Source organism: Labeo rohita, chromosome 11, assembly GCF_022985175.1.
Source record: "Labeo rohita strain BAU-BD-2019 chromosome 11, IGBB_LRoh.1.0, whole genome shotgun sequence".
NCBI classification, from domain to species: Eukaryota; Metazoa; Chordata; class Actinopteri; order Cypriniformes; family Cyprinidae; genus Labeo; species Labeo rohita.
The window spans coordinates 23,301,063-23,327,982 of record NC_066879.1 but is presented as its reverse complement, the minus strand read 5'-3'; the positions used below and the strand labels follow the sequence as shown (position 1 = coordinate 23,327,982).

General features: G+C 37.2%; 1 protein-coding gene across 1 annotated transcript in view; it reads left to right on the top strand.

The window, feature by feature from the left end:
• ephb2b (eph receptor B2b) overlaps positions 1-26,920 on the top strand; it is a 184,062-nt gene that overhangs the window by 68,240 nt on the left and 88,902 nt on the right. Inside the window, 2 exon segments of the mRNA XM_051122263.1 lie at positions 255-340; positions 12,007-12,691. Coding sequence (XP_050978220.1) covers positions 255-340; positions 12,007-12,691 — 771 coding nt within the window.

The following is a 26,920-nucleotide window of genomic DNA, read 5'->3' as shown; positions in this document are numbered from 1 at the left end:
AATGATGTTAATGCATGAAAATGTATGAAATATTCATAGCGTATTATACTTCCCCAGCATTTCCTTAGGCAAAGACTAAGGATAAAAAGCTTTGTATTTGCTTTTAGTCTGTTTATTTGTAATTTAGGAACCTCTTGGAAATGCTAAAGACGACAGAAGCAGTGGCTGATATCTGAGCATGAACACTGAAAACAGTACGAAGCATGTCCTGGACATCCTGTTTAACCTTTTTATGTTTCCTCCTGCTTCCACAGAAATGTTGATGGACTCCACCACAGCAACCGCAGAGCTTGGCTGGACAGTATATCCAGTGTCGGCAACAGGTGACAGCAGTATAAGTGTAAGTTATTCTTTATATTAACAGATCATGCATGAAACTGTCCATTAATGCTGCTTCTCTGGTGATTGTGACAGACTACAGAATGCAGACTACGTTTCATTCATCTAGGCTTACGCCTGCTCAGCACCCTCTGGTCAGGGAGTAATTAATCGCCTCCTCCACAACTCCAGGATCTATGTTCTATCTATGTGGAAGACAAATATATTCCTAATTTGCTGGTGTATTTCTGAAAAAACCACTCCCTATTTTATTCAATTATTTATGCTTCTGTGTCTGTTTTTGAGGGGTGGTTTAAATTATACCATTCTGTGTGTCTGGAAGCAGTAAAATAAAAATGGAAGACTAAGAGAGAGAGAGACTAAAAAAGTAGAGCAAGAAAAGCGGATAGAAGGCTGACAGTGTGGTTGAACAACTTCAAAGTTCTTCAGATATAATTTTGCTCACCATCTTCTCTTCGAACCTTAGGGCATGGAGCTTTTTTCCTGTACTGATTGGAGCAATCAATATAAAAGAACAAAGAGGTCCGGTGTCTCCGGGTCTGAGGCTCTGGATTCAATCTGCACCGAATAAGATTCACCTCTCCTTTTCCTTTATAACAAAAGAAACGGAATTACACATGCTTTGCGTCACCACATCTTTTTCGTCTTTACAACTCCAGGTTTAACAAAACAACTGCGGACATCAAATTATTTCAATACCACAGCTAATACATAGCTACGCACTTCAGATGGAATGTCTTAATATGAACTGTGAAATTAAATATCACAAGGTTCAGATGCAAAACGTATTCTCTGTTTTGACACTTGATGTCTAAAATGGCCACAGCAACTCAGAGGAAATGGATTCTTCAGTAAGGAATGCTAGCGATCGGTCCAACTTTCCCTCAGAGTTATTCTGCTGTCCGACACCACATATTTTCGAAGCGCATATACATTTTCTTAATCGAAATGAGATACAGTCATAGGAAGACATACTGTACATACATCCACTTCCAGAACAACAATTTACAGATAATGTACTCGCCCCCTTGTCATCCAAGATGTTCATGTCTTTCTTTCTTCAGTCGTAAAGAAATTATGTTTTTTGAGGGAAACATTTCAGCATTTTCCCCATATAATGGACCGCTATGGTGCCCCAATTTCGAACTTCCAAAATGCAGTTTAAATGCGGGTACAAACAATCCTAAATGCGGTTGTAAACGATCCCAGCCAAGGAAGAAGGGTCTTATCTAGCGAAACAATAAAAATAAAATATTTAAAAAAAAAAAAAACATTTTAAATACTTTTTATTCTCAAACGCTCATCTTGCCTTGCAGTCCTTGAACTCTGTGTATTCTGGCTCAAGACAGTTAGGGTATGTCGAAAAACTCTGACCGTATTTTCTCCCTCAACTTCAAAAATCATTTCAAAATCCTAAATCGCTGCAGAAGTTCCGACCCAGTCTTTGCAAAGTGAACATGCAAAAAAGATCAAACACCCTTAACAAAAAAGGTAAAAAAGCGATATAGGGCGATTTTGAACGTGAGGGAGAACATGAGATGGGAGTTTTTTGACATACCTGTCATGAACAGGAACAAAAACAGTCCAGGCAGAGTAAGACAAGACAAGCGTTTGGCATTAAAAAGTATATAAATTGTATTATTTTTATTAAAATAACCGATCGTTTCGCTAGATAAGACCCTTCTTCCTCGGCTGGGATCGTTTACAACCGCATTTGGGATCGTTTGAACCCGCATTTAAACTGCATTGTGGAAGTTCAAAATCGGGGCACCATATCAGTCCATTATATGGGGAAAAAGGTTGAAATGTTTTCCCTATAAAACATAATTTCTTTACGGCTGAAGAACGAAAGACATTAACATCGTAGGTGACAAGGGGGTGAGTAAATTATTTGTAAATTGTTGTTCTGGAAGTGGACTTCTCCTTGAACTCTGTCGGGGAATGGCGGTAGCACTAAACAGGTGGGATTCTGTAAACCTTACAGAGAGAAAGGCCTTAAGTTATTGTCTTACACCCCTGCAGAGCCTTGTGGGCTTAGCTAAAGTATCAGTGTCAGTCAAAATATAGAGCACTCCATCAACAGTTGGCTTTCATGCCACCGAATAGCTTTGCAAAACAAACCCCCGTTGCCGAACTGTCAAGCAGAAAAAATCCAGATGTGGTTCACCCGTTCATTCCTTCATTCCTTCATTCGTTCACATTTGTATCCTGAGTTGATTCTAAACCCCTTGATGTTTCACACAGGTGAAACATCCTGCATAGAACGTTGTAATTATAGAAGTTAAGTTAACACACCTACATTAAAGAAATATTTATGGCAACCCGTTATTGCAGCCAGGTGTGAGGAGCACATGTTTCATGTGCTTTCTGCTGTTATTATGTTTGACTGTAGCGATTACTCCATAGAGACTTGTTTGGACGTGCACATCATTGCAGCTTTTTAAATTCGTATGTTGTTATTTTAGATACTGTTTAATAATTTAAAGACTCAAAGCCCTTCTTTATAATCGTAAAGCGCATTCAATACTTAATTTGATCAGCTACATAGAATCAGACACTTTCTTCGTGTTTACTTTAAAAACAAAAAGAAAATAAGTGGTAGAGAAAATGTTAAGTTGGAGAGCACTTTCAGAAAGCAGTGTTATGTGAACCTCTTAACCTCACTGTTTAAATCAACAAAAACCTTAAAGTATTTTTATTTTCCTCAAGGGCACTTCATAAATGGTTATTTTATCACGTATAGAAACTAGGGCTGTCAAACGATTAATCACGATTAATCGCATACAAAATAAACGTTTGAGTTTGCCTAATATATATGTGTGTGTACTGTGTGTAATTATGATGTATATATAAATACAAACACATTCATGTATCTATTTAGGAGAAATATGTTATTTATGTACAAAATATTTGTATTTATATATAATATAAACTATACAAAAATTATAATAAATACATATACTTGTAAATATTTTTTAAATATAAACATTTTGTATTATATTTGTAAAATATTTGTATTAACATATACTTAATAATTACACACAGTACATACACATATATTAGGAAAACTTTTATTTTGTATGCGGTTAATCATGATTTATCATTTGACAGCCCTAATAGAAACACAATTTTCACTTGTTTTACAGCACTGGGAGCATTTTATTTAAGACAGATAGGATGTATAGTTGAAGTCAAAAGTTTACATACACTTTGCAGAATTTGCAAAATGTTAATTATTTTACCAAAATAAAATTGGTCATACAAAATGCATGTTATTTTTTATTTATTACTGTCCTGAGTAAGATATTTCACGTAAAAGACGTTTACATATAGTCAACATGAGAAAATATTACTTGAAATGAAAGTAAAAATTTCCCTGTTCAAAAGTTTACATACACTTGATTCTTAATACTGTGTTGTTACCTGAATGATCTACAGTTGTGTTGGTTTTTCAGCATTTTTGTGTTTTTAAACCCTTTCCAACAATGACTATGATTTTGAGATTTATCTACTCACACTGAGGACAACTGAGGGACTCATATGCAACTATTACAGAAGGTTCAAATGCTCACTGATGCTCAAGAAGGAAACACGACGCATTAAGAGGTGGGGGGTGAAAATTTTTTACATTTGAAGATCAGGGTAACTTATTTTGTCTCCTGGGGAATATGTATCTTTTGTAGCTTCTGAAGGGCAGTACTAAATGACTAATCAACAACCAAAAAAAAGGCAAAATAGGAAAAATGTACACATCTTTATTCTGTTCAAAAGTTTACACCCTCGCCTCTTAATGCATTGTGTTTCCTTCTGAAGCATAGGTTTGCATTTGAACCTTCTGTAATAGTTGCATATGAGTCCCTCAGTTGTCCTTAGTGTGAAAAAATAGGATCTAAATATCATTTAGTCATTGTTGGAAAGGGTTCAAATACACAAATATGCTGAAAAAAGCTGTGGATCATTGAGGTAACAACACAGTATTAAGAATCAAGTAAACTTGTATGAACAGGGTCATTTTTATAAATTCAACTATTATTTTCTCTTGTGGACTATATGTAAATACTGTTTATGTGAAATATCTTATTCAGGTCAGTACTAAATAAAAAATAACATGCATTTTGTACGATCCCTCTTATTTTGATAATTAACATGTAGCAGATTCTCCAAGGTATATGTAATTTTTTGACTTCAACTGTAAATATTTTATTTAGAATTACTTGTTTTTGATTATAACTGCTGTGATGTGTGCAGTCCGTGAACACATCCTCACGAGGCTGTAAATTAAGTCATTAGCGGCTTGGTTAGAGAACAGCGTCGCAGGAGACATTACAAATGTGTGGAAATGCCACCATGTTCAGACTCCCTTTTGGTCATGCATCTAGACTTGTTGCTTACTGATGCAGAACATGAAAATAAGCCAGTACATTTGTGTAACGAATCAGTGTGATAGTGTGGCCCTCACTAGACTGCCTCGAGGTCCAGATCAAAACTCTCTCATTAATCATCTGTGACTCTATTTGCATGCTTATAAACAGCTACTGTCTGTTTTGCAAGGAACAATGAACAATGAAATGAAATTCAATACCGTAAAATGGAACAAGATGAGAAGTGCTTTCTGTTAAAGGGATAGTTCATCCCAAAAATGGAAATGGGTTGTTATTTACTCACCCTCATGCCAATTCAGCCCTGTATGATTTCGTCTTTTGTGGAAAATGTTGAGTTCCTTCTCCATTCAGTGAAAACCAATGGGGTTCAAAATAACACAGAGACATTTTTCAGAATATCTCATTACATATGTGACCCAGGACCACAAAACCAGTCATAAGGGTCAGTTTTTTTGAAATTGAGATTTAGACGTCATCTGAAATCTGGATAAATAAGCTTTTCATTTATGCATGGGTTGTTAGGATAAGGCAATATTTGGTTGAAGTACAACTATTTGAAAATCTGGAATCTGAGGGTGCCAAAAAATCGAAATATTGAGAAAATCGCCTCCAAATAAAGTTCTTAGCAATGCATATTAATAATCAGAAATTAAGTTTTGATATGTTTACAAAAGAAATTTACAAAATATCTTCATGGAACATGATTTTTACTTAAAATCCTAATGATTTTTGACATAAAAGAACAATGCATAATTTTTGGCTATTGCTACAAAAATTCCCCTGCTACTTGCGACTGGTTTTGTGATCCAGGGTCACATATAAAAACAGAAAACAGCCGTACAGTTTTGGAATGACATCAGGATGGGTAAACTAATCCCTTTAACTTCTTATTTAAAATCATGTAATTTCAGTATTGCAAACGACCACAAATCAGAGCTGCTTTAGAAAATCATTTGGTTCAAGAAATGCCCTGAAATCAGTTTCACTGTGGATTGATCTATAAAGCACTATTTTACCATTATCGTTTGGGCTCCCCTCATCACGAATCAAATCTTTATGTGGTCACATGTCAAAATTGAAACAAGCAGTCTTTGGCAGCATGAGGCTTTTGTCATGTCCTTGATTGTTATGAGATATGTAAACATGATCCACATGGATATAGATAGACACAAGGGTTAAAGGAGCAATAGGAAGCTTGTTTGTCTTTCTTCACATGTTGTGCATTACCAGTGGATAGAGGTAATTGAAGCTGACTGCCAAAGACAGCTCAGTTTGTAGGTCGCCTCTCATTTTTTGACTTGTCTCAATAACTTTCTCTCCCTCTGTCAATCTTTCTAATGGTGGGGAGTTCAGTATCTTGCTTAGGGTTGTAATCCCACTGCACTTTAGCTGAAATATCCGGTTGTCATTTGTCCCACACGTCCCCCCAGGACAAATGTCTCAATGCGAGTCGTATCTGTCAGATTTCCCACAACTGCAAATTGGGAAACTTACCCTCAGGAGCTGTCATACATGCTCCCTTTCGCCTCTCTGTGTGAATTATTTATTTATGCAGATTTACAATGTATTTCTTTAAGTCCAAGGAGTGCTTTTCCATGAGATGTGGAGTCAGCATATTTCACAGGAGGACTCATCAGCACCGCTCGACTAGTTACAAATGCTCAAATACAAATGACAGCTCTGGGAGAGCTTTAATTGCTGGCTTCATGTAAACTTCATAAGGTTCTGACAGTTTATTTGTAAAAGATGCTGAAGTCCAAATAAAAGTTCAGAGTCATGTCATAGCGGCGCAATTAATATAACACAAAAGCTTGATCGCCGCCAATTTCTGCGTCCCCCGGAGCGAGCCTTTTTCATAATTCAGCACAAGTTTGCGCCTCCGCTCTAGCCGGGAGAGCCTCTGTCTGGGAGGCTTATACATCACGGCTCGGTTGTGAACTTTCTTTCGTCTTGGGTGGCGGGGGAGTTATCATGTCTAAACTTCTGTCCACAAGAGCATTGTGTCATTTATCACAGGGCTCCTTTTCCCAGGAAAAGTTACAAGCTTAATTCAGTTCAGTTGTGATCCCGAAGACACTGTTTACATGAGATTAGTCATACAGCTAAAACATTCTGTTTGCCAAAGTGATATCATCATTATTAAAATGATAGTTTACCCAAAAATAAAAATTCTGGCATTAATTCACCCTCACCCTTAAGTCGTTCCAAACCCGTAGGACCTTCGTTCATCTTTGGAACACAAATTAAGATATTTTTGATACACCCAGAAACGTAGTAAGGACACTATTAAAATAGTCCATGTGACATCAGTGGTTAAACCACAATTTTCCAAAGCTATTTTAACTATTTTAATGATGTTCTTACTACGTTTCTGGGTCTGGGAACATTTCAGTTACACTGATGTCCATTCAGGGTCAGAAAGCTCTCAGACTTCATCAAAAACATCTTCGTTTGTGTTCCAAAGGTCTTACAAGTTTGGAACGACATGAGGGTGAGTAATTAATGACCGAATTTTTGGGTGAACTATCCTTATAGGACGTTCACAGAGAACATATTCATGCATTCAAAAACAATGAGACACAGGGACAGTGTCTCCACAATTTGAACTGTTTTTAACTTGATACATACCATTAATGTAGGTTTTAAATAGGATGTTGTGTGTGTTGTGTGTTTAGCACAAATGGTATGGTATGATTTATATGCCACATTTCAGTATTTAGCAGGTTGTGCACCATTCAGAATTGAGAATGCATTTTTTTCATTCAGATTTAAATCATGAGTTTAAAATTTCAGTGTGATAAAGTGGCAGTAAAATAAATTCATAGAAAGTCTGTGTAACTGTTGTTATCTAGAAAAGTTTGTGAATATTACATTTTAAGGTTGTATGATATACTGTTTTGAACCAGTGCTTGTTCAGACCTTAACTATGAAATATAATACTGATGCTTGGCTTAATTTAAAGGAGAAGTTCAGTTCCAGAACAAAAAATGACAGATTATTTTATTCACCTCCTTGTCATCCAAGATGTTCGTGTCTTTCTCTTTTCAGCCGTAAAGAAATTGTTTTTTGAGGAAAACATTTCAGAATTTCTCTCCATATAGTGGACTTCTATGGTGCCCACGAGTTTGAACTTCCAAAATGCAGTTTAAATGCAGCTTCAAAGGGCTCTAAATGATCCCAGCCGAGGAAGAAGGGTCTTATCTAGAGAAAACGATCTGTTATTTTATTTAACAAATGGACAATTTATATACTTTTTAACCTCAAATGCTTGTCTAGCTCTCTGTGAACTCTGTGTTTTCTGGTTCATGACAGTTAGGGTATGTCGAAAAACTCCCATTTCATTTTCTTCTCCAACTTTAAAATCTTCCTACATCGCTGTTTTACCTATTTTTTGTACAGGGCGTTTGATCTTCTTTTCATGTTCACTTTATAGACACTGTGTCGGTACTTCTGCAGCAATTTAGGATGATTTTGAAGTTGGAGGAGAAAATGAAAGTTTTTCAACATACCCTAACTGTACTGAACCAGAATACACAGAGTTCACGCAAAGCTAGACAAGATGAGCATTTGAGGTTAAAAAGTATATAAATTGTCAATTTTTTTTTTTTAAGAAAAAAAAACAATCGTTTCGCTAGATAAAACCCTTCTTCCTTGGCTAAGATCGTTTAGAGCCCTTTGAAGCCGCATTTAAACTGCAATTTGGCAGTTCAAAGTCGGGGGCACCATAGACGTCCACTATGTGGAGAAAAATCCTGAAACGTTTTCCTCAAAAAACATAATTTCTTTATGACTGATGAAAGAAAGACATGTACATCTTGGAGTTTTGTTCTGGAAGTGAACTTGTCATTTAAAGGGTAAATCCACTCAAAAAATAAATTCTGTCATTATTTACGTCAGATGTGTTGTGGTACATGAGAACACAGCAAAGACTGACACAAAAGAGAAGAAATTGTGGAATTGTAAGTGTTGTTATTTTTGTTTTATTTGTTTTTATTTGCGCACAGAGGGTATTCTCGTAGCTTCATAAAATTAAGGTTGAACCACTGATGTCACATGGACTATTTTAACAATGTCTTTACTACCTTTCTGGGTCCTGAACGTGTCAGTTGCATTGCTGTTTATGCAGGATCAGAAAGCTCTCGGATTTCATCAAAAGTATCTTAATTTGTCTTCCGAAGATAAACAAAAAGGTCTTACGGGTTTGGAACGACGTGAGGGTGAGTAAATAATGACAGAATATCTTGTTGAACTATCACAGGACAGTAGAAGAGTAAAAGAGTAAAGTTATTATTGAAAACTGCAGATCAGGACCACGTGGGGCCCATAAGTCCCAGGTTGTGTTCTCATTCAATGGACCGAAGCTCTGGGTTCTGCACTAGCAGTCTCTGTGATGGTTCTCCTTATATTTGCTTGTGAGCCTCAAAGCATAGCTCGAGCCTTTAGACCTAATGGCGCCATAATATTGTTGGTGCTTTTTGTATTTGAGTGCCGGTAAATAGAGACACAAACCAGTGGTGCACCAGTGCTGAAGGGCCCCCCTGTGTAAGGCTCTGAACTCTTAGCGTAGGCTTCAAAAGATGGCAGCCAACCTATTCTTTTGGGTCTTAACACACTTTTGATAAATGCCTTTACACACTTAATCATGGTTTGTGTCTCTCTCTGTTAAATCCTTAAGTACCTTTAAATTGTCTTTATGTTTCAGCTCTTATAAATACTGAAGTCTAATAAATAAATCAGTAAAACATGCTTGATTTTAATTACTGAATTAATTAATTAAAATAAATACATTAATTAAAACATTCATTTTGTTCTTCCATTTATCATTTATGTATTGAACTAATTAAAGTTAAATAATAAGCTATTTTCTTAGAATGTATTTATTCATTTCAAGTGCTGACCTTCCATATTACAAAATTTGACCCTGGACCACAAAATCAGTCATAAGAGTCAGTTTTTTTAAATTAATATTTATACATCTATTAAAGCTGAATAAATAAGCTTTCCATTGGTGTATGGTTTGTTAGAATAGGACAATATTTGGCCCAGATACAACTATTTGAAAATCTGGAATCTGAGGGTGCAAAAAAATCTAAATACTGAGAAAATTGCCTTTAAAGTTGTCCAAATTAGGTTCTTAACAATGCATATTACTAATCAAATATTAAGTTTTGATATATTTACAGTAGTAAATTTACAAAATATCTTCATGGAACATGATCTTTACTTAATATCCTAATGATTTTTGGCATAAAAGAAAAATCGATAATTTTGACCCATACAAAGTATTTTTGCCTATTGCTACAAATATACCCGTGCTACTTAAGAGCATGCTACGGTCCAGGGTCACAAATATTTTCTGAGCTCCCCGTTTAATGCTGAATCCCTCTTTTACATCTTAAACCACATGGTCACCCTTTAGCCACACTCCCACTGAATGTCCAGGAGAAAACCTATGGAAATGAAGACGTTTCTTTTAATTTCACACTCTGCGCTTGATCGCTTGGCTCTTATTATGTCTCATTTGGTTCTCCCCTTTGCCTCTGATGAAAGAGTGGCAGAGAAGCCGAGACAGCACAAAGGGAGGCCTTCCATTTAAAGGCCGTTTGTTTGGAGCGTCTTTAACCCACTCCTTTCCATCACGCAGTACACTCGCTTCTTCAGTCTGTCATTGGCGACATTGCCTTTTTATTATTTCTTTCTAATTTGATTAGTCAGACTACAAACAAGAAAATGCTACACCCTGTCTTCTCATTTAACTACCCTTCATTCTCACCCCTCTTTCTGGTTCATGAAAGAATGTGTCATCCTTAAGAAAGGTGGCAAGGTCAATGGCTGCCAGTGACCCGAGACACATCTGGCTGCTTGAAAGGACTGATGGAAAAGTTCGTTTTACACACATACACACACACACACAAAACACAGTGCAAGTGTTAATGACCACAGTCCTATCCAGAATCAGTTCATCTCAGCCGAATAACAGGGACATGGGAATAAAGAACAAAAGCTGCGAGGAAAGAAAGCTGTTTTAATTAGTCCAAGATCGTCTGATAGAATGGAGGTCTTGGACAGGCTTGACTTTCTCCCCCAGCCCGTCAAAACTCTGTCAAAATCCTTGTTAAGCAGCAACTAATTTGGGAAATTATGTCAGCTGTTAAGTGAAGAGTAAGACACTCAAGGGGAGGGTGATTTGGGGAGGGATCATACGCTTGCTGGGCTTTGAGGCCGTGGTGCGAAACGTTTTTAAGGTGAAGAAAAGGGCTTTCCCTGTTGGACGAGGTCAAGACTTCTGCGACTGGTATTTGAGTTGTTTAGTGCTGAAAGCCTGTGGCTTGATCATAGGCGAGTTGGCTGAAAACCACAATGGAGTCATCTGGAGTCACTTTAGGCCGAGCAGTGAAGTCCCTGGTGCGTGTACCCTTCATGCTTTAGCGTGCGCAATATATACTTGTAAATTTTACAAGAAGTCTCTTTCACTCTATCAACCGGCTCACCGTATAATTTGATTATCTTAGATTTGTTCAACGGGATGGAGTTTTTTAGTGTTACACTAATGATCATTAGGTCAACTGAAGGTAAATTCTGTTCTGGTCTCTTTGTCTGTACAATATAATTAAGTGCTCACTAAAACTGTTTGGTCAACATTTGAGCATTCCTCAAAACATCTGGTTTAAAATGACGTGAGGGTAAGAACTTTTGGGTAAACTATTGCTTTAATGCATTTTTTCCCCCTCTAGTATTACTGTTGAATCAGCATATTTGTTTAATTTCGCCAAACTATGCAAGGGAAAGGATTTAATTATGCTAATGCTGGTTTCATTTTTAAGCTGCCTGAAGATAGAAAAGAAGCAGCACAGCAAAAAATAAATGGTTGCCTAAACATCAAAGTGTATCACCTTTTCTTTTTCTCCATTTGAGCTTTATTAATAGTATGTATTTTGTATACAGTGCAAGGATGCGAGTAAGAGAGATAAAAATAAATTGAAACCAGAATCGCTCGGCACTGTCATGTGGGGGTCTACAGAAAACCCAAGCCAAAGCCAACCCTCTGTATGCCGAGTGCCAGGGCTTGTTGGCAGACTAGCAGGAGAATTTTGCTCTCTTTCCCACCTCATTCCTCCTGTGCTCGGTAATCTGGCTTGTGCATATGGGGGAAGCTGCTGAAAATGGCTCAGGTGCTCATAAAGCCCTCCAGATATCTGTTCCAGAGATACAAATGTGTCTACAACATGATATTTTCTTCTGTCAGGTCATTTTAAAGACCTTTTCTCATTTTCTCTACTTACAGTGGGAAGAAGTAAGTGGCTACGATGAGAACATGAACACCATTCGTACCTATCAGGTGTGTAACGTCTTCCGCCCCAACCAAAATAACTGGGTGCGCACCAAGTACATCCAAAGAAGAGGGGCTCAACGCATTCACGTTGAGATGAAGTTCTCAGTGCGAGACTGCAGCAGCATCCCAGGAGTCCCTGGTTCGTGCAAGGAAACATTCAACCTCTTTTACTATGAATCAGAGAGCGACAAGGCCACTAAAGACTTTCCTCCATGGATGGAAAACCCTTGGATCAAGGTGGATACCATTGCGGCCGACGAGAGTTTCTCGCAAGTAGATCTGGGCGGACGCGTGATGAAGATCAACACAGAAGTTCGCAGTTTCGGCCCAATCTCCCATAAAGGTTTCTATCTAGCCTTCCAGGACTACGGAGGGTGCATGTCGCTAATCGCCGTGCGAGTGTTCTACCGAAAGTGCCCTCGCACTATTCGGAACGGAGCCTTATTTCAGGAGACTCATTCGGGAGCAGAGAGCACCTCACTGGTGTTGGCGAGGGGCGAGTGCATCCCTAATGCAGAGGAGGTCGACGTTCCCATTAAACTGTACTGTAATGGAGATGGAGAGTGGATGGTCCCTATTGGCCGCTGTATGTGTAAAGCGGGTCACGAGGCAGTGGAGAATGGAACTGTTTGCAGAGGTAAGCACGCTCCTCTGCTAATGTGTAGTAGGCTTGTCATGTTGCACAAAACTCTTTTCATTTTTAGGTCACAGCTGCTCCTGACCCTGAGTACTGAGAAGCAGAAAAGTCTTTGTTCGCTTGTCTGTGTCTTTTGGTTATCTGTTGTATCTTCAGTGCATTGTGCTCATACTCTCAAATGCTGTAATATTTTTTTAGTAAGTATTTTAGTAAATATAGGGTTACACTTTATTTTGATTGTCCACTTTAGACATTCTACTAACTGTAAGTAACTTTGCAACTACATGTCAACGAATTCTCATTCATTTGCAACTACATGTCTATTAACTCTCATAGCAGACTGTTAGGTTAGGTTTAGGGTTAGTAGAATAAGTTGACATATACTTGAAAAGTTTAGAAGAGTGTTAGAAGATATTAAGCAGACAGTCTACTAATACTCTAATGACTAGTTGACATGCAATTGCAGAGTTACTTACTGTTAGTAGAATGTCTAAAGTAGACTATCAAAATAAAGTGTTACCCAATAAACAATGCGATTTCATTGACGATAAAAGACAAGACTAAAATGTGTTTTAAAAAATGCAAACTATGCCAAAATCTCTCTTTTTCTTCGAAAAAAAAGGAGTCAAAATATTATTGTGGACTGCTGTACACGCCTCTACTATGTCAGCTTTCATGTGTGCGGTTGCCAGATATCAAGGGTCAGATTTACTAACAACTGCAAATAAGCGTTAGTGCGCAATTCCATAAAATCGCCAATGTGAGGGGAATATTCTGCATGTGATTTACTGGCAATGCGCATATTAAAGAACACAGACACAGCCAGATAATTTCCATAATGACCACTGCAATCTACCAAGAGCGGCGCAAATTACCGCCTGCTCCAAAACATGCTTTTTTGGGTGTTAAATAATGGTGCAAATACCAGTAATTTGATGTGCGCAAATGTTAGTAATTCAATTCACGTTGCGTGATTCATTTTAAAACTTTCCTCCCATAAATTTTGCGTCTGAAAGGGAAACTCCTACAAATGCATATTCAGTAAGGTCAGGTGCAAAAATAACTTTTTACATGTCTTTTCAGTGCTAATTCTTCTCTGTGCTTCTTTAGTAAATCCTGACAGTACTATTTTAACGCCAAAAGACAGTTTGTGCTGGTGCAAGCTGTTAGTAAATCTGGCCCCAAGAGCTTCTCTGTTAAAAGGGATACATTTTCTGCCCAGTGTTTTGCTTAATATTTGCAATCTGGCAACCATTCGCACAAGCTCGCTTGCCGTTACCGAAGCGCCAACAATGATCTGAAAATACCGACAAACAAGGAAGCTGAAGTTTAGCGATCTCCATGTGAGATATCCTGTACGAAAATAGGACTTTTGTTTGACTAAATATGATAGTAACTAAAAAGTACTACATTTTTGTATGCGTTTTTTCGTATTCGTCAAAATTCGAAGAAGAACTGGATCAGAATTTTTAAGAACACCTTTTAAAATGCTTGCTACAAATGCGAAAAACAGAAAATTGAAAGTTTTTTTTTTATGACGGGACGAAAGTTTCGGAGGCAGTGTGTAAAGGTGACTGACAGAATATGATCATATGTGGTCATATTTTTTTTTTTTAAAGTGCAAAAATTTCGGACTAAGACTAATTTAAAAGACTAAGGCTAAATTAAAAATGCCACTACTAATTGTCTCAATGCATTTTTTAAAGCATAACGGCATGTGCTATTAACGCTCGTTTTCAGAGAATATATTTCATTTTTTGTTTGTTTTGTTTTAAGCGTAAATGTAAGAAATATTGACTATTCATGTTATTGCGAGTGTTATGAAATTTTTTTTTTATTAAATTATTAAACATAATTATTTTAATAATTCTAAATAATTATTAGAATAATTTAGCAATTATTAGAATATTAAAAATATTATGATTCGTTAAGATATATTGTGAAAAAGCAACTGTTTACACATTTTTAGATGCTGTTTTGTTTTGTTTTTTATTACATTTTCAAAACACCAAATAAAACACAACAAAACATACATGCAAGGCACAAATAGTGTCAGCATTGCTTATAAATATTGCAAATATCCATGTGACATACTAATACCAAGTAGAAATTGAGCACAAAGCACTTTACAGTTTTATGGAAAGACATCTTATCGCCCAGTGAGGATTTTTAGATGTTTGTATCGTAAAAAAGGCAACTTTGTATTTTGAAAAGGACCTACAAGCTACATTATGTATTTTCTGCTGAAGTTCTAGAAATGGCCTGCTGTTGATGTTGTGGTTTCACTGTGATATCCCAGGCAACTCAAACATGTTGATGTGGGTAGTACGGCTGTTTTTCCCCCCCTTTCACAGTATCCCAGTGCAGCATCAATGTAAGCTGGCCCTTTCACAGCGTGTGAGCATATTGATCGTTTCTTATCCAAACCCCAGTGCTCCTCTCCTTCAGCCTGCTTCACCTGTAATTCAACTCGCTCTACAGCAGGAGCTCTCGTTTCGCCCGACGGCGGGTCCTGTTCCCACGGCAACGACAGCCCGCAGACAGGCTCCACGCTGACACAGACGACACAATAAAACGCCCACCTGTGTTTCAGACTCCCCCTCCTCTTCTGCACCCACTCACGCAGACAGACGCGCACACACACACTCTCGCAGCCTCTTCGTAAGCCTGGCTGTAATTACCACACCGGCTCCCCGTCTAGGCCGGGATGAGCTGTGATAATAGCCGCTCATTGCAGGCACTAACAGGGCGGCGCTCTGCCGATACGCATTCAATGCCAGTTAATGAGTACGGTCACAATCCTTCCTCGGGAGCACCTGCCGATAAATCGTTGAGCGGTCTACTCTAAATTAAAGAGCCTGTGTAATTATACACATTTGGTTGTTTTTGACATACGTGTAATTTACTGCATGCTATGGATTTTAATATCCCAAGAGTCTGCTTGGTCTTGAGGTATCTCTGTAAACACCTGGGTTTAAAAACAATATAATTGTGAGCGACTAATGGAGAGGCTCCTAGTCAAATCAAACAAGCTATAAAAAGGTGCTTGTTAAAGTCTTCCACATCACACAGTCAGTGTTTTGCTGAAAGATTCTTACTCCTAACAGTGAGAATAATGATCCTAATCACTGAGCATTTAGCTCATGAGTATTGAATATTAATGCATTGAGGGATATTTCATAATATTTTATGACAGCGGGACCTGATTGCAAATCTGGGTGATAGAGTGCTAATGTAATATCATTTCTCCAATCTTATATTGCCATTTATGATCCCATGAGCTAAATAATGTTAATGAGGCTAGTACTGACCTTGGATCAGGGCTAGAGAAAACTATGACAGAGCATATGATGATTAGCACTGCATTGATGTGTTTTGAGGATGAGGTTGGATATGTTTGAAATTAAGCAGAAATTCACCAAATTATTGTCTGAAAGCTCAACCATCTCAGATTCGGGTCACTTGGATGGATGGATAGATGGATGCTTGGATAGACAAATGCCAGGAACCAACAAACTGAAGTGGATCAAGACCTTTCATCAAAGCTGTCCTAAAACCAAAACAATACCACGTCCAGATGTGTCTGAATTTATGTTATGTTGTAATTTAAACAGATTAAAATGGAAATGTTCTGGAAAAAGTAATTGGATATTCTGCTAGAAGTTTTCACATGATGGAAAAATGACAGACTGAATATTCATGTACAATAATAATGATACAATAGTGGAAAAATTAAGTGTCCATGACCTATGTTCTCATCCTCTGCAACATTTTTAAGGGCCATTTACACAAACAATTTTTTTTTAATAAATCTTGATTTTAAATGTAGCACGGCTGGTAGAAGCTTCAAAATAGCTACCAGCTAGGCAGATATCTTTATATTGTTCCAGTTAAAAGTTAAAAATTGTCTTGTCAGACCATGTACCCGACAAATTGATTATCGTTACCGAAACGGGTAGTTTTCCACATTTAGAAAAATATTACATTTACAATTTTTTTATGAAAATATACTTCATAAATGTTTGGTCCGTTCTCATCTTTGGACAACTTTTTTGATCCACTTCGAATGTTGACTACTATATTTATGTATATCCTCAATATTATATGTTAATGTTAATTTAAGCCTCTTGAAATTTTAAAATGTTTTAGTCCATATAAAATTTAACATTAATAAATTTTGTATTTTAGTTAGGGTATGTCGAAAAACCCAGTTAGGGTATGTTGAAAAACTCTGACCGTATTTTCTCCCTCAACTTTAAAAATAATTTCTAAATCATCCTGCAGAGGTTCTGACCCAGTCTTTGCAAAGTGAACATGCAAAGAATATCAAACACCCTTAACAAAAAAGGTAAAACAGCAATAAAGGAAGATTTTGAAGTTGAGGGAGAAAATATGGTCAGAGTTTTTTGACATACCCTAACTGTCTTGAGCTAGAATACACAGATTTCAGGGAGAGTAAGACAAGACGAGCTCTTGACATTAAAAAGCATATAAATTATATTGTTTTTATGAAAATAACTGATCGTTTCGATAGATAAGACCCTTCTCCCTAGGCTGGGATCGTTTACAATCACATTTGGGATCGTTTGAAGCCGCATTTAAACTGCATTTTGGAAGTTCAAACTCGGGCACCATATCAGTCCATTATAATGAGAAAAATCCTGAAATGTTTTCCTCAAAAAAACATAATTTCTTTACGACTGAAGAAAAAAAGACATGAACATCTTGGACGACAAGGGGGTGAGTACATTATCTGTAAATTGTTGTTCTGGAAGTGGACTTCTCCTTTAATTGCAATGGAGCCAGTTCTTCACTTTAGAATTTGGCCCCAACCTTATGCAGTTCAAAATATTGAATCACTTTATGAGGACTTTGAATAGTTATGAGACCCAAGGCTATATTTGGAAAAAACGTTAGAAGAAAACAATATAAAATCATTTAAGATGAAAGGTTATTGATGGTGGTTTGTCTATATTATACATAAGCGGTTTTGATCGAGGTCTGCCTTCAATTCATTCAGCCATTTATCTCTCTGGCAAGGGGAAAGCTGATACCGCTGCGTGAGACAATGTCAGGACTGTGGTCAGTGGTCGGGGGATGGGTTGATGCAAGAAAGAGGGGCTTTTTAACTGCTGAGAGTCGGGCGTAATGAATTGATTTTTGAAAGATGTTTTCACCGGGATGCCAAGGTATCCGCTTACATTCTGGGTTGCAGGAGGTCACAAGATCCGCAGATGAAAGATCTGTCTCTCAGCTACTTTCACAACTCCACTAACACTTTATGCAGACACCTCGCTACGAACGAGCGCTTAATTACGCATGTTTCAATTAAGTCAGCGCTTTCAACAAATAACGATTCTTCGATGTGACGTCTGTCAAAATATTGACAACATACCAATTTATTTCTGCTTGTGATGGCATTGGCTTCTTGTCAGAGATTTGAGATCATTTTACTAACAATATTAAATTTCCTCCCAGGGAGACGCTGTAAGTAAAACGAAGCAAGCCAGGTTCCTTTAGCAGAAATGCCCTTTATAAAGCCAGATCTGATTTCGTTTAGAGCTGCATGAGACGGGGACCCTCTGGAGACACACAGCGTCTTGTTCGCAGGACGTGTTCATTTGAAATGGTAGCAGAATACTTAGAAAGACATAACAGGAGATGTGCTCATGGTTAGGAGCTCTAGCTCTTCAAACAATACACTTTTTTTCCCAAATTGTAATCTGACCACACAATCTATAGAATATGGGTTTAGAAGTGTAAACGTACTAACCGTAGCAAAAATGTTGAATGCACACTGCAAAATCATGACTGTTTTCCTTTTGAAATGATCTTAAACAATAAATTCACTTGAATATGAAAATACACTTGATTTTCAAAGAATATGTCTTTAATATAAATGTGTTTTTGTCTTCCTCCACTGACTCCACTTTTTTTTATTAGTTAAGAAATGTACCTGGAAAACGGGAAGTTGAGACAAAAATATGATGCATAACCATAAGCATGAACATCAAATGAAAACACAAACAAACAAATGCAACGGCACTAGGGGACTTTTTAGTGAAGGTATTTTAAGCTACATAGCATTGTCGATGAAAGACAAAGTGCTTGCTTTGGCAAAGCTGATTAAGTGCAGACCCTCCACCTGTTGAGAAGCTCTCATGAACTTGAGTTTGATGAAAGAGAGCGAGCAGGTTTTACAGTGGTAAACATTACTCATACGTTCTTCAGGAATGTGGCTGTGTGATCCACAACAGTTTATTTATGGCTCTGCAATGCTACAGCAGTTTCCCTTAGGATGAAATATGTGTCTTTCTACATGAGTGTTTCATTTACGGCATCCAAATTTTCGACATTATAAACGGGAAATCCTTCATAGCTGGTGATACTAAAATGCTACAGCAGATGACACTTGAGAAGGACCAAACGTAAATAACAATGCTGTCGCAACCTAACTTTTGCTTCCAACCACAGCTTTGGGTTTGAATTAGTAGGAGACAGTGGAGTGATGGCACATTCATAGGCTGAAGATTAAGCCTGGGGTTTGATGTAATCTTACAGTAATTCTCAATACCGAAAAGACAGCCATGTCACAATGATATAGAGGTTGAGGAAAGGAGTAAAGGACAGTGGGTCCTCTCTGGATTCCTGGTCCTGGCTCCCGTCCACATAGACGAGGCTTTAGCAAAGAAATGATCATGATGCACAGACACTGCTGTGGCTGCCTTTATTTCCCATGGCACATCTGCTTTTAATGATAGCTCTAATTGGCTAACAGCAAACGTGGGGCACTGCTATGCTTATGGTCAGCCTGAAATCCCAGGGGCTCATAAAACAAAACAAACAATTGTCCCATCACAGTCTTTCAGCCTGGTTAAATAAAGGGCATTGCAGAGACCCTTTCCTCAGACAACAAAATTAAACGTTTTTTCCCCTGTGTTTTTGACATTCATTTTGTAGCTAACATTATATTATTGTCAGCATGATAACTTAATGTTAACTTTTAATTTTAATGTAAGTGGAATGAGATCTCATATACCAACAAATGAACATTTTTACAAATTAATAAATATATTATTAATCTAATATACTTTTTAAATATGTATATATAGTGTTGTGGCCCTATGATTTCCGCAATGCAGAAAACGTGGATGTATAATTGTGGAATCCACTCATAAAAATGGAATTTACTGTGTAACGCAAAATGTCATTCATCTAAAACACGTTTTTGGATGAATAATCAAAAGTAGATCAGTACACTTAAATCAAAACGGCTGTCTTTGAATATTTAACCTTAAAAAATACTAAGTATGAAACCTGCAGGTTTTGTTTACTACACACATACTACGCCTCAAAATATGAGTACATGAACACATAATCGCTAAAACTGCTTTGACAGTCACTTCATGAGCATTTTACCATTTCTTTTGAAAAAAAAAAAACTATCGTCATATCATACACAAACAGAAATGTGAAGGTTTTCACATCAACCTGTCAAAATAAAAGTTTGGTTTAACTTGAAGAAATTGTGACAGAAACATATAGTAAAACCGAAAATGATTCAGATACCTGATATAATTTTTTATATTTTTTTACTAGTTTTTACTAGTTCATTTATGTAAGTGAGGATAGCAAAATAAAGTAAACTGTGACATATTATACCCAAAAATTCTTCATACAGTGGACTGCCAGTATAATTGATTTTGACCTGACTATGTTTTGCTTAATTGTTTTTTTCTTTAATTGCTAATGTAAACTTTTTACACCACAGACTGAACAAAATTAAACATTGCTTGGTAATTGGATGACCTAAATTGGTATTATCTAATTGTGTACTTAAATTTAACTGCTGACTTCCGTCAGCTATTCGACCTAATTCATTACATACTTTTCTGTCAATGTTATCTGACATTATCAAGATGAATTTAGTCTGAATCAGTTTAACTCTAAGTTCTTGTCATATTTTATTACCGTTTTTTTTAAACTAGTGAATAAACTGTGATAATGCGAGAACTGTTGAAGGTTTTGGAATAAAATTATAAGAATTTTTTTTTTTTTATAAAATCAATGAATTAGAGAGGCTTTTATTAAAATTGAATGAAACCATTAAAACAGACTCAAGAAAATGAATAGAATTATTAAGAGAATTTGGTCAAAATAAAACTTTTTTTTTATTTAACGATTACAGGTCTAGAAAATTTTAAATGGGGAAAAATTAAATTGAGAAAAATTTAAATGGAAAAAACGGAATTTGGAGAGGAATAAAACAGATTTCATTGGGTCCTATAGTGAAATATATAACTTATACCACTTAAAGTGTTAACATGTATTAGTACATTTTAGTTAGAAAAGAACACTAACCAGGATTAGTAAGAGTGTTGCGAGCAAAGAACATAATTGTAAAATGTAACTGATTTATGTTTTTTCATGGAGATTGTTGATTATCCGTATATGGCTCAGGAGTTTGAGTATTTGCATTTTTGTTGTGCTTTTTAACAGTTTACAAAGCCTTGATATCAACGTTATGCTGCAATCGTGTTTGTTTAAGCCATTGGGTCTAGCTTTTTAGAACTTATATTTGAAATCCAAACCAAATTACAGTTAATGTGCTGAAGGTTTGAACAATAGATGTTAGATGTTAGATGTTAGACCCAGCTCTAGTGCTCAATCTGTCCCAATAAAGTATTCAGTCATGAGCATTCATGCAATCCCATGTCCATGAATTGTAGTGCTGTTCCACTGAAGTGGCCTCTTACCACATCTCCCCTTCAACACTTGTTCAAGCAATTTTCTGCATTATCTCATGCTGACGGACGCATACGCACATTTCAGAATAGCATGGCCGCGATGTAATACAAACCTCTCGACTTTCTTTTCGCCCTTATCCCTCACCTAGTGAGTGCGTACAATACGGCCTTTTTAGCAGCCATTTTCAGACAGCTTCAATCCACATGTGACCCATGGCACGCTTTTATGGCTGAGCTCCTAACTACTCTGCTCTTGCCAACCCTCCAGTCTGGGCTCTAATTGGGAAAGTAAAGAACATTAAGCAGTGAAATTAAACCCTCTCATAGTGAATTGTTCACTCTAGAGCCCGACACCGGGAGTGGGAGTGTGACAAAGAGCTCAAAGTGCTCTTGGTGACAGCAGACACACGGTAAAGCCAACAAGTCGAGTCCTCAGACTCGTCGCTCGCAGCCCCCATGGCCAGAAAATAAAGATTCCTCTGCGCTAGCCAAGGATTAGGATCACAAGTACCATAGGAGCTGTCTACCCACCTACCGAGACCCAGGGGAGTAGTGATACACTTTTATTTCGTGTTGCCTAGCCGTAATGGAGATTTCAGCTTGTCCAGGTGTTTTTTTCCCTCCCAGATCATTTTTTGCATCCCTTCAGAAGCAGAATAGATGTAACATTTTTGAAAACTAAAGATATCCCCCCACTCACTCACCCACACTTGCTCCATTGAGAAGCACTCGTCATTTTTCTCTCAGCACATTCATCACTCCCTTGAAAGTGATAACGCCAGACTGAAACGACTGGGAACGGCCCAGAGCTCAGCGAGCATGATGTGTTAACTTGTTCCACATGCGTCTCCGCGCAGCCAGTCATTAGCTTACATCTCCACTGGGATTCTCCTTGTTGGAGTCCCATGATCCTCAGAGGCTGTAATGACTATTCTATGGCATCGCTGATCTTGTGAGGGATCGCTCACGCCTGTCTTTCTTTCAGGACACCTTGCAAGTTCTCAGAGTCGAAAACCGTAAGGTTAAGAGGTGTAGATGATGGAGCTGTGGTGGAAAAGAGGTTAGGGGCTAGATCTTCTTTAGAAGCCAGAATACAGATGTTTTTTTTTTTTTTCAATCAAACATGGGACCTCTCGCAAATACGCCGAAGATCTCTTTCATCTGTTTTGATTCATGCTCTGACCACTGAAAGGCCTAGACAGGATGCAGTATCAGTTCGTCACGGGTCGAATGAAAAGAAACGGGGCATGTGTCTTCTGAAGAGCTACAAGTCTGCGCTAACCGCTGGCAAATAACGAACAAGGGGTTACAGAAAGCGGGGCATGTTTTGTCACAAATACCATACGATTCTGGGGAAGAAATCAGGATCAAATAGCAGTACAGCTGTTGCACCGCTACGACAGCAACTGGTGATGGATGAATTAAATTGACATGCAAGCCAATATAAATTGCAATTCTTTAACCTTGAGTGACACTTGAGGTTAGTGCAGGGTTAGGAATTTGTTACACTTCAAGCCTTTTTTGGTAGGTTTTGATCGATGGCTCTCATGCCGATGCGAGGTTAGGGCAGATATCCGTGTCACGCTGTGACCGTCTTTGCTGCAGGATTCCAGTTGTTCGCACTCTGTTGACCCCCAGCTATGCAACGAAGGATATAGGCTACAAAGTGTGTCGTTTGCTGATCCGTCATATGACCTCACAAAGATCACTTAGATGATCTTGTTACACTGTATGTTAAGATTCTCAAAAGGTTTTACTACTGGGTGATGCGCTCCACATGTGGCTCGAGAGAACTTTCGAAAGGCTTCATTCTTTTATTCCGAAAGCAAAAATAATAAATTAGCTACACTAGTCTGAGTGGAATATCTTGTATATTAAAAAAAACAGAGACAAAGATGTGTAGTTGCTACTTGGTAAAGGGAATCTCTGAAAGACTCATTTTTAAACCTCAAAATCCAAAGGTAAAAAAGATGATTTTGCATGAATCCTATTTTTAGCACTGTTAAAATTCTAGTGTATTGTAATATTAAGGGTTAGTTCATCTAAAAATTACAATTCTGTCATTAATTACTCACCCTCACTGACATGGAAGAAAAGAATTTGTTGAATAAAGTCGTTTTTGTTTTCTTTCAAGAAGTATTCTTGTGGCTTCATAAAATTAAGGTTGAACCACTGATGTCACATGGACTATTTTAACGATGTCCTTACTACCTTTCTGGGCCTTGAATGTGGTAGTGATCTCATGACGAAAACGTATCTGTGGGAATGTTTCGCAAGATACGTACCAATAAGTACATATCGCTGCAGTTTCCAACAGAAATGTCCAACAGCAAGCACTTGTAATTGTTTTCATACACAGTTATGATTACAGCTCCATACAAGGCTCTACAGTGTGACCATTTCAGTCGCATTTGCTATGAAAAAATATTTAGGAGCATCATGTGCAACTGACCCAATCGGCATATTTGGGTTTGCGCTGAGGGGAGCTTCAAAGGTTTCTACGTGTTTTTGCGACTTTGAGTAATGTATCAGACATATCTCATGAATCCTTTCATAGACAAAGTGTAGAGACAGTGTAAATAAGAGATTCATTGTGCAGTGGGGAGAGCTTCGTTGATTATAATGGAACTTTGTGAGATCGTGATGAACTAAGATGAGTGACCACTTTTAATGATTTTTAAGGGAGTTTGTAAATGAGATATTGAATAAATACAACAGTTAAATGTGACCCTGGACTACAAAACCAGTCATAAGAGTCAATTTTTCGAAATTGAGCTTTATACATCATCTGAAAGCTGAATAAATAAGCTTTCCATTGATGTATGGTTTGTTAGGATAGAACAATATTTGGCCGAGATACAACTATTTCAGTATATGGAATCTGAGGGTGCAAAAACATCAAAATATTGAGAAAATCACCTTTAAAGTTGTCCAAATTAAGTTCTTAGCAATGCATATTACTAATCAAAAATTAAGTTTTGATATATTTACAGTAGGAAATTTACAAAATATCTTCATGGAACATGATCTTTACTTAATTTCCTAATGATTTTTAGCATAAAAGAAAAATCTATAATTTTGACCCATACAATGTATTTTTGGCTATTGCTACAAATATACCCCAGCGACTTAAGACTGGTTTTGTGGTCCAGGGTCACAAATAAACAAGAAGTTAATATTAAGTGACATACATTGTCTGACTATAACACTATTGCCTGATTTTGCTCTATTTTGTTGTCAAAAATAGTCTGAAACAAGTCACAGCTGAGCCGCTGCGCATCTCCATTCAAACACAGCGGTGTTTCGTTTATGAACGAACGTGTTTTTAAATGAATCTAGTGAGTCAATGATTCAATTTCCTATTCATAAAGTCAGCCACTTGCTTTATTCCTGAATGAATCAGTCGTTCGAACGAATCAAACAAATGATATGATTCAGTAAGTAAATCAGTGACTTGCCGCCACCTACTGGCAGATTTAGTTTAAGTTTTAAACTTTATTTTCTTTTCAGTTATTTAAATCATTAAATTTTCTGTATTTAAAATTTAATATTTAAAACATTAATCTCAACATGAATTTATGAATTTGATTGCACTCATGCCACCTCTGAGCTTTATTAAACATGAAAATACACCTACAAGCCACCTTTGTGTTCTCCTATGCCACCTCTGTAGTACAAATTAATTTTGCTAATACTGATTTCATTTGATTGGTAACTTATTCTTATGCTACTTGTTCTTATTATGTTGTTGTAATTAGAAATTTTAAAAAGCTTAAAAAAATATAATAAAAAAATGACAAAAGGTAACATACTTTTAGTAAAGTTAGAAAAATACCATTACAAAGGTAAAAACAAAATTCCCCTGTAAATCACTTTAATACCACCTCGTAATGGGAAGGCTAATTTTTGATCAGATTTTTTGATTATTGATTAGAAGGTGCTTTTAAAATTTTACACAAGTGCTCCTAAAAAGAAAAGTAAGCATAGAGCCCTGCCATACGTTTCGCTTTCCGGACATAACAAGCTTGCTCGGTAGCTCAGCCGGCACGGAATTGGACTTAGGCTGTGGAATCCTTGGGTACAAATCCTGTCACAAAACATTACTTGCGATGAAAAAACGGAAAGATGAGAGATCAAAAACAAACTAAACCGACATGTTTGTGATTGTGCTTTTACGCCACATTCGCTTTTGTTCATACTATCGAGTAGGTTTCGGTGTAGTGCACATGGTACGTTATTTTAAAACGTCACGGAGCATTAGAAGTCAGAACTGCAGTGACACGTACAAAACCTACATGTACATGTACATACCATATGTTCCAGGATAAAACAGACACTGTTTTAGCACCACTCAGTGGACATTGCACATAGAATATGTCATGAAACGTACATGGCAGTGTGTATTTTGCATCTTTTCGTCATGAGATCAGGTTGGATATATTTTTGTTGAATTCGTTATTGAGTGCCTCTCACAATAGTGTTTGATACTTACAGTTGTGCATAAAGCCACATGTCTCTTTCACTCCAGGAGTGTCTCTTTCCTTCATGGGGATGGATTTGTGAAGTAGTAATGGATTCTAAAATAAGAAACCGTTGCTGACAAAAGGTCTCCCTACATGATGTCTCCGGTCCTCTCTCTCATGGTGATTAAAGATTAAACAAGAAAGTGGGTGAAGGGTAGAAGATAAGAGCATGTGTTCACCCCTTGACTGGATCATCGGTAATGGACGCCTCACAGCTGGGGTGACGTACTGTGCTAATATCAGCTGTCAGCTCTTCAGACAATGTAGATCTTTCCTCTTGTATAGTGGTCTCCAAAGAGCTATTTTCTTGAACGTACAATATTTTGTTGCTTAAAGTGCAGTGTAAAAGCTTGGGAAGCAAGGGACTAAAATATAAAAGGCCAGAATTTGAAAAATAAACACAAGCCGTGGAACAGTGTTAGTTGACTTTTCAGAGTTGAATAGAGCTCGACTGTTTTTTTCTCACTTGCTGCCAAACAGCATGAATGATACTAGAGAAACAAATGTTTGCCATTAGTAGGATTTATTGGTGGGGTTGTTTGTTTGGTGGGCCAACACATCTACAGAGCTTTGTTTGATAACACTGCATAATTCATCCAAGCAATCAAAATTTAGACAGGCTAGGTTTTTGGATTTGTCTGTGCCAAATTTCTGGGTTTATTATGACTTTTCAGTTTGAAAATGAGCAGATTCATCTAAAATCCTTCTCAGAAAAGTTTAGTGTCAAAAGTATGGAAGGATTACTGTCAGATTATTTTCTGATCAATAGCATGTACCTTACACAATCACTTCCTTCTGAAATGCACCACAGGTAGAGAGGACTTTTTTGTCGGTAGTTTTAGACTTACACTACCAGTCAAAAGTTTTTGAACAGTAAGATTTTTAATGTTTTTTAAGAAGTCTCTTCTGCTCACCAAGCCTGCATTTATTTGATCCAAAGTACAGCAAAAACAGTGCAA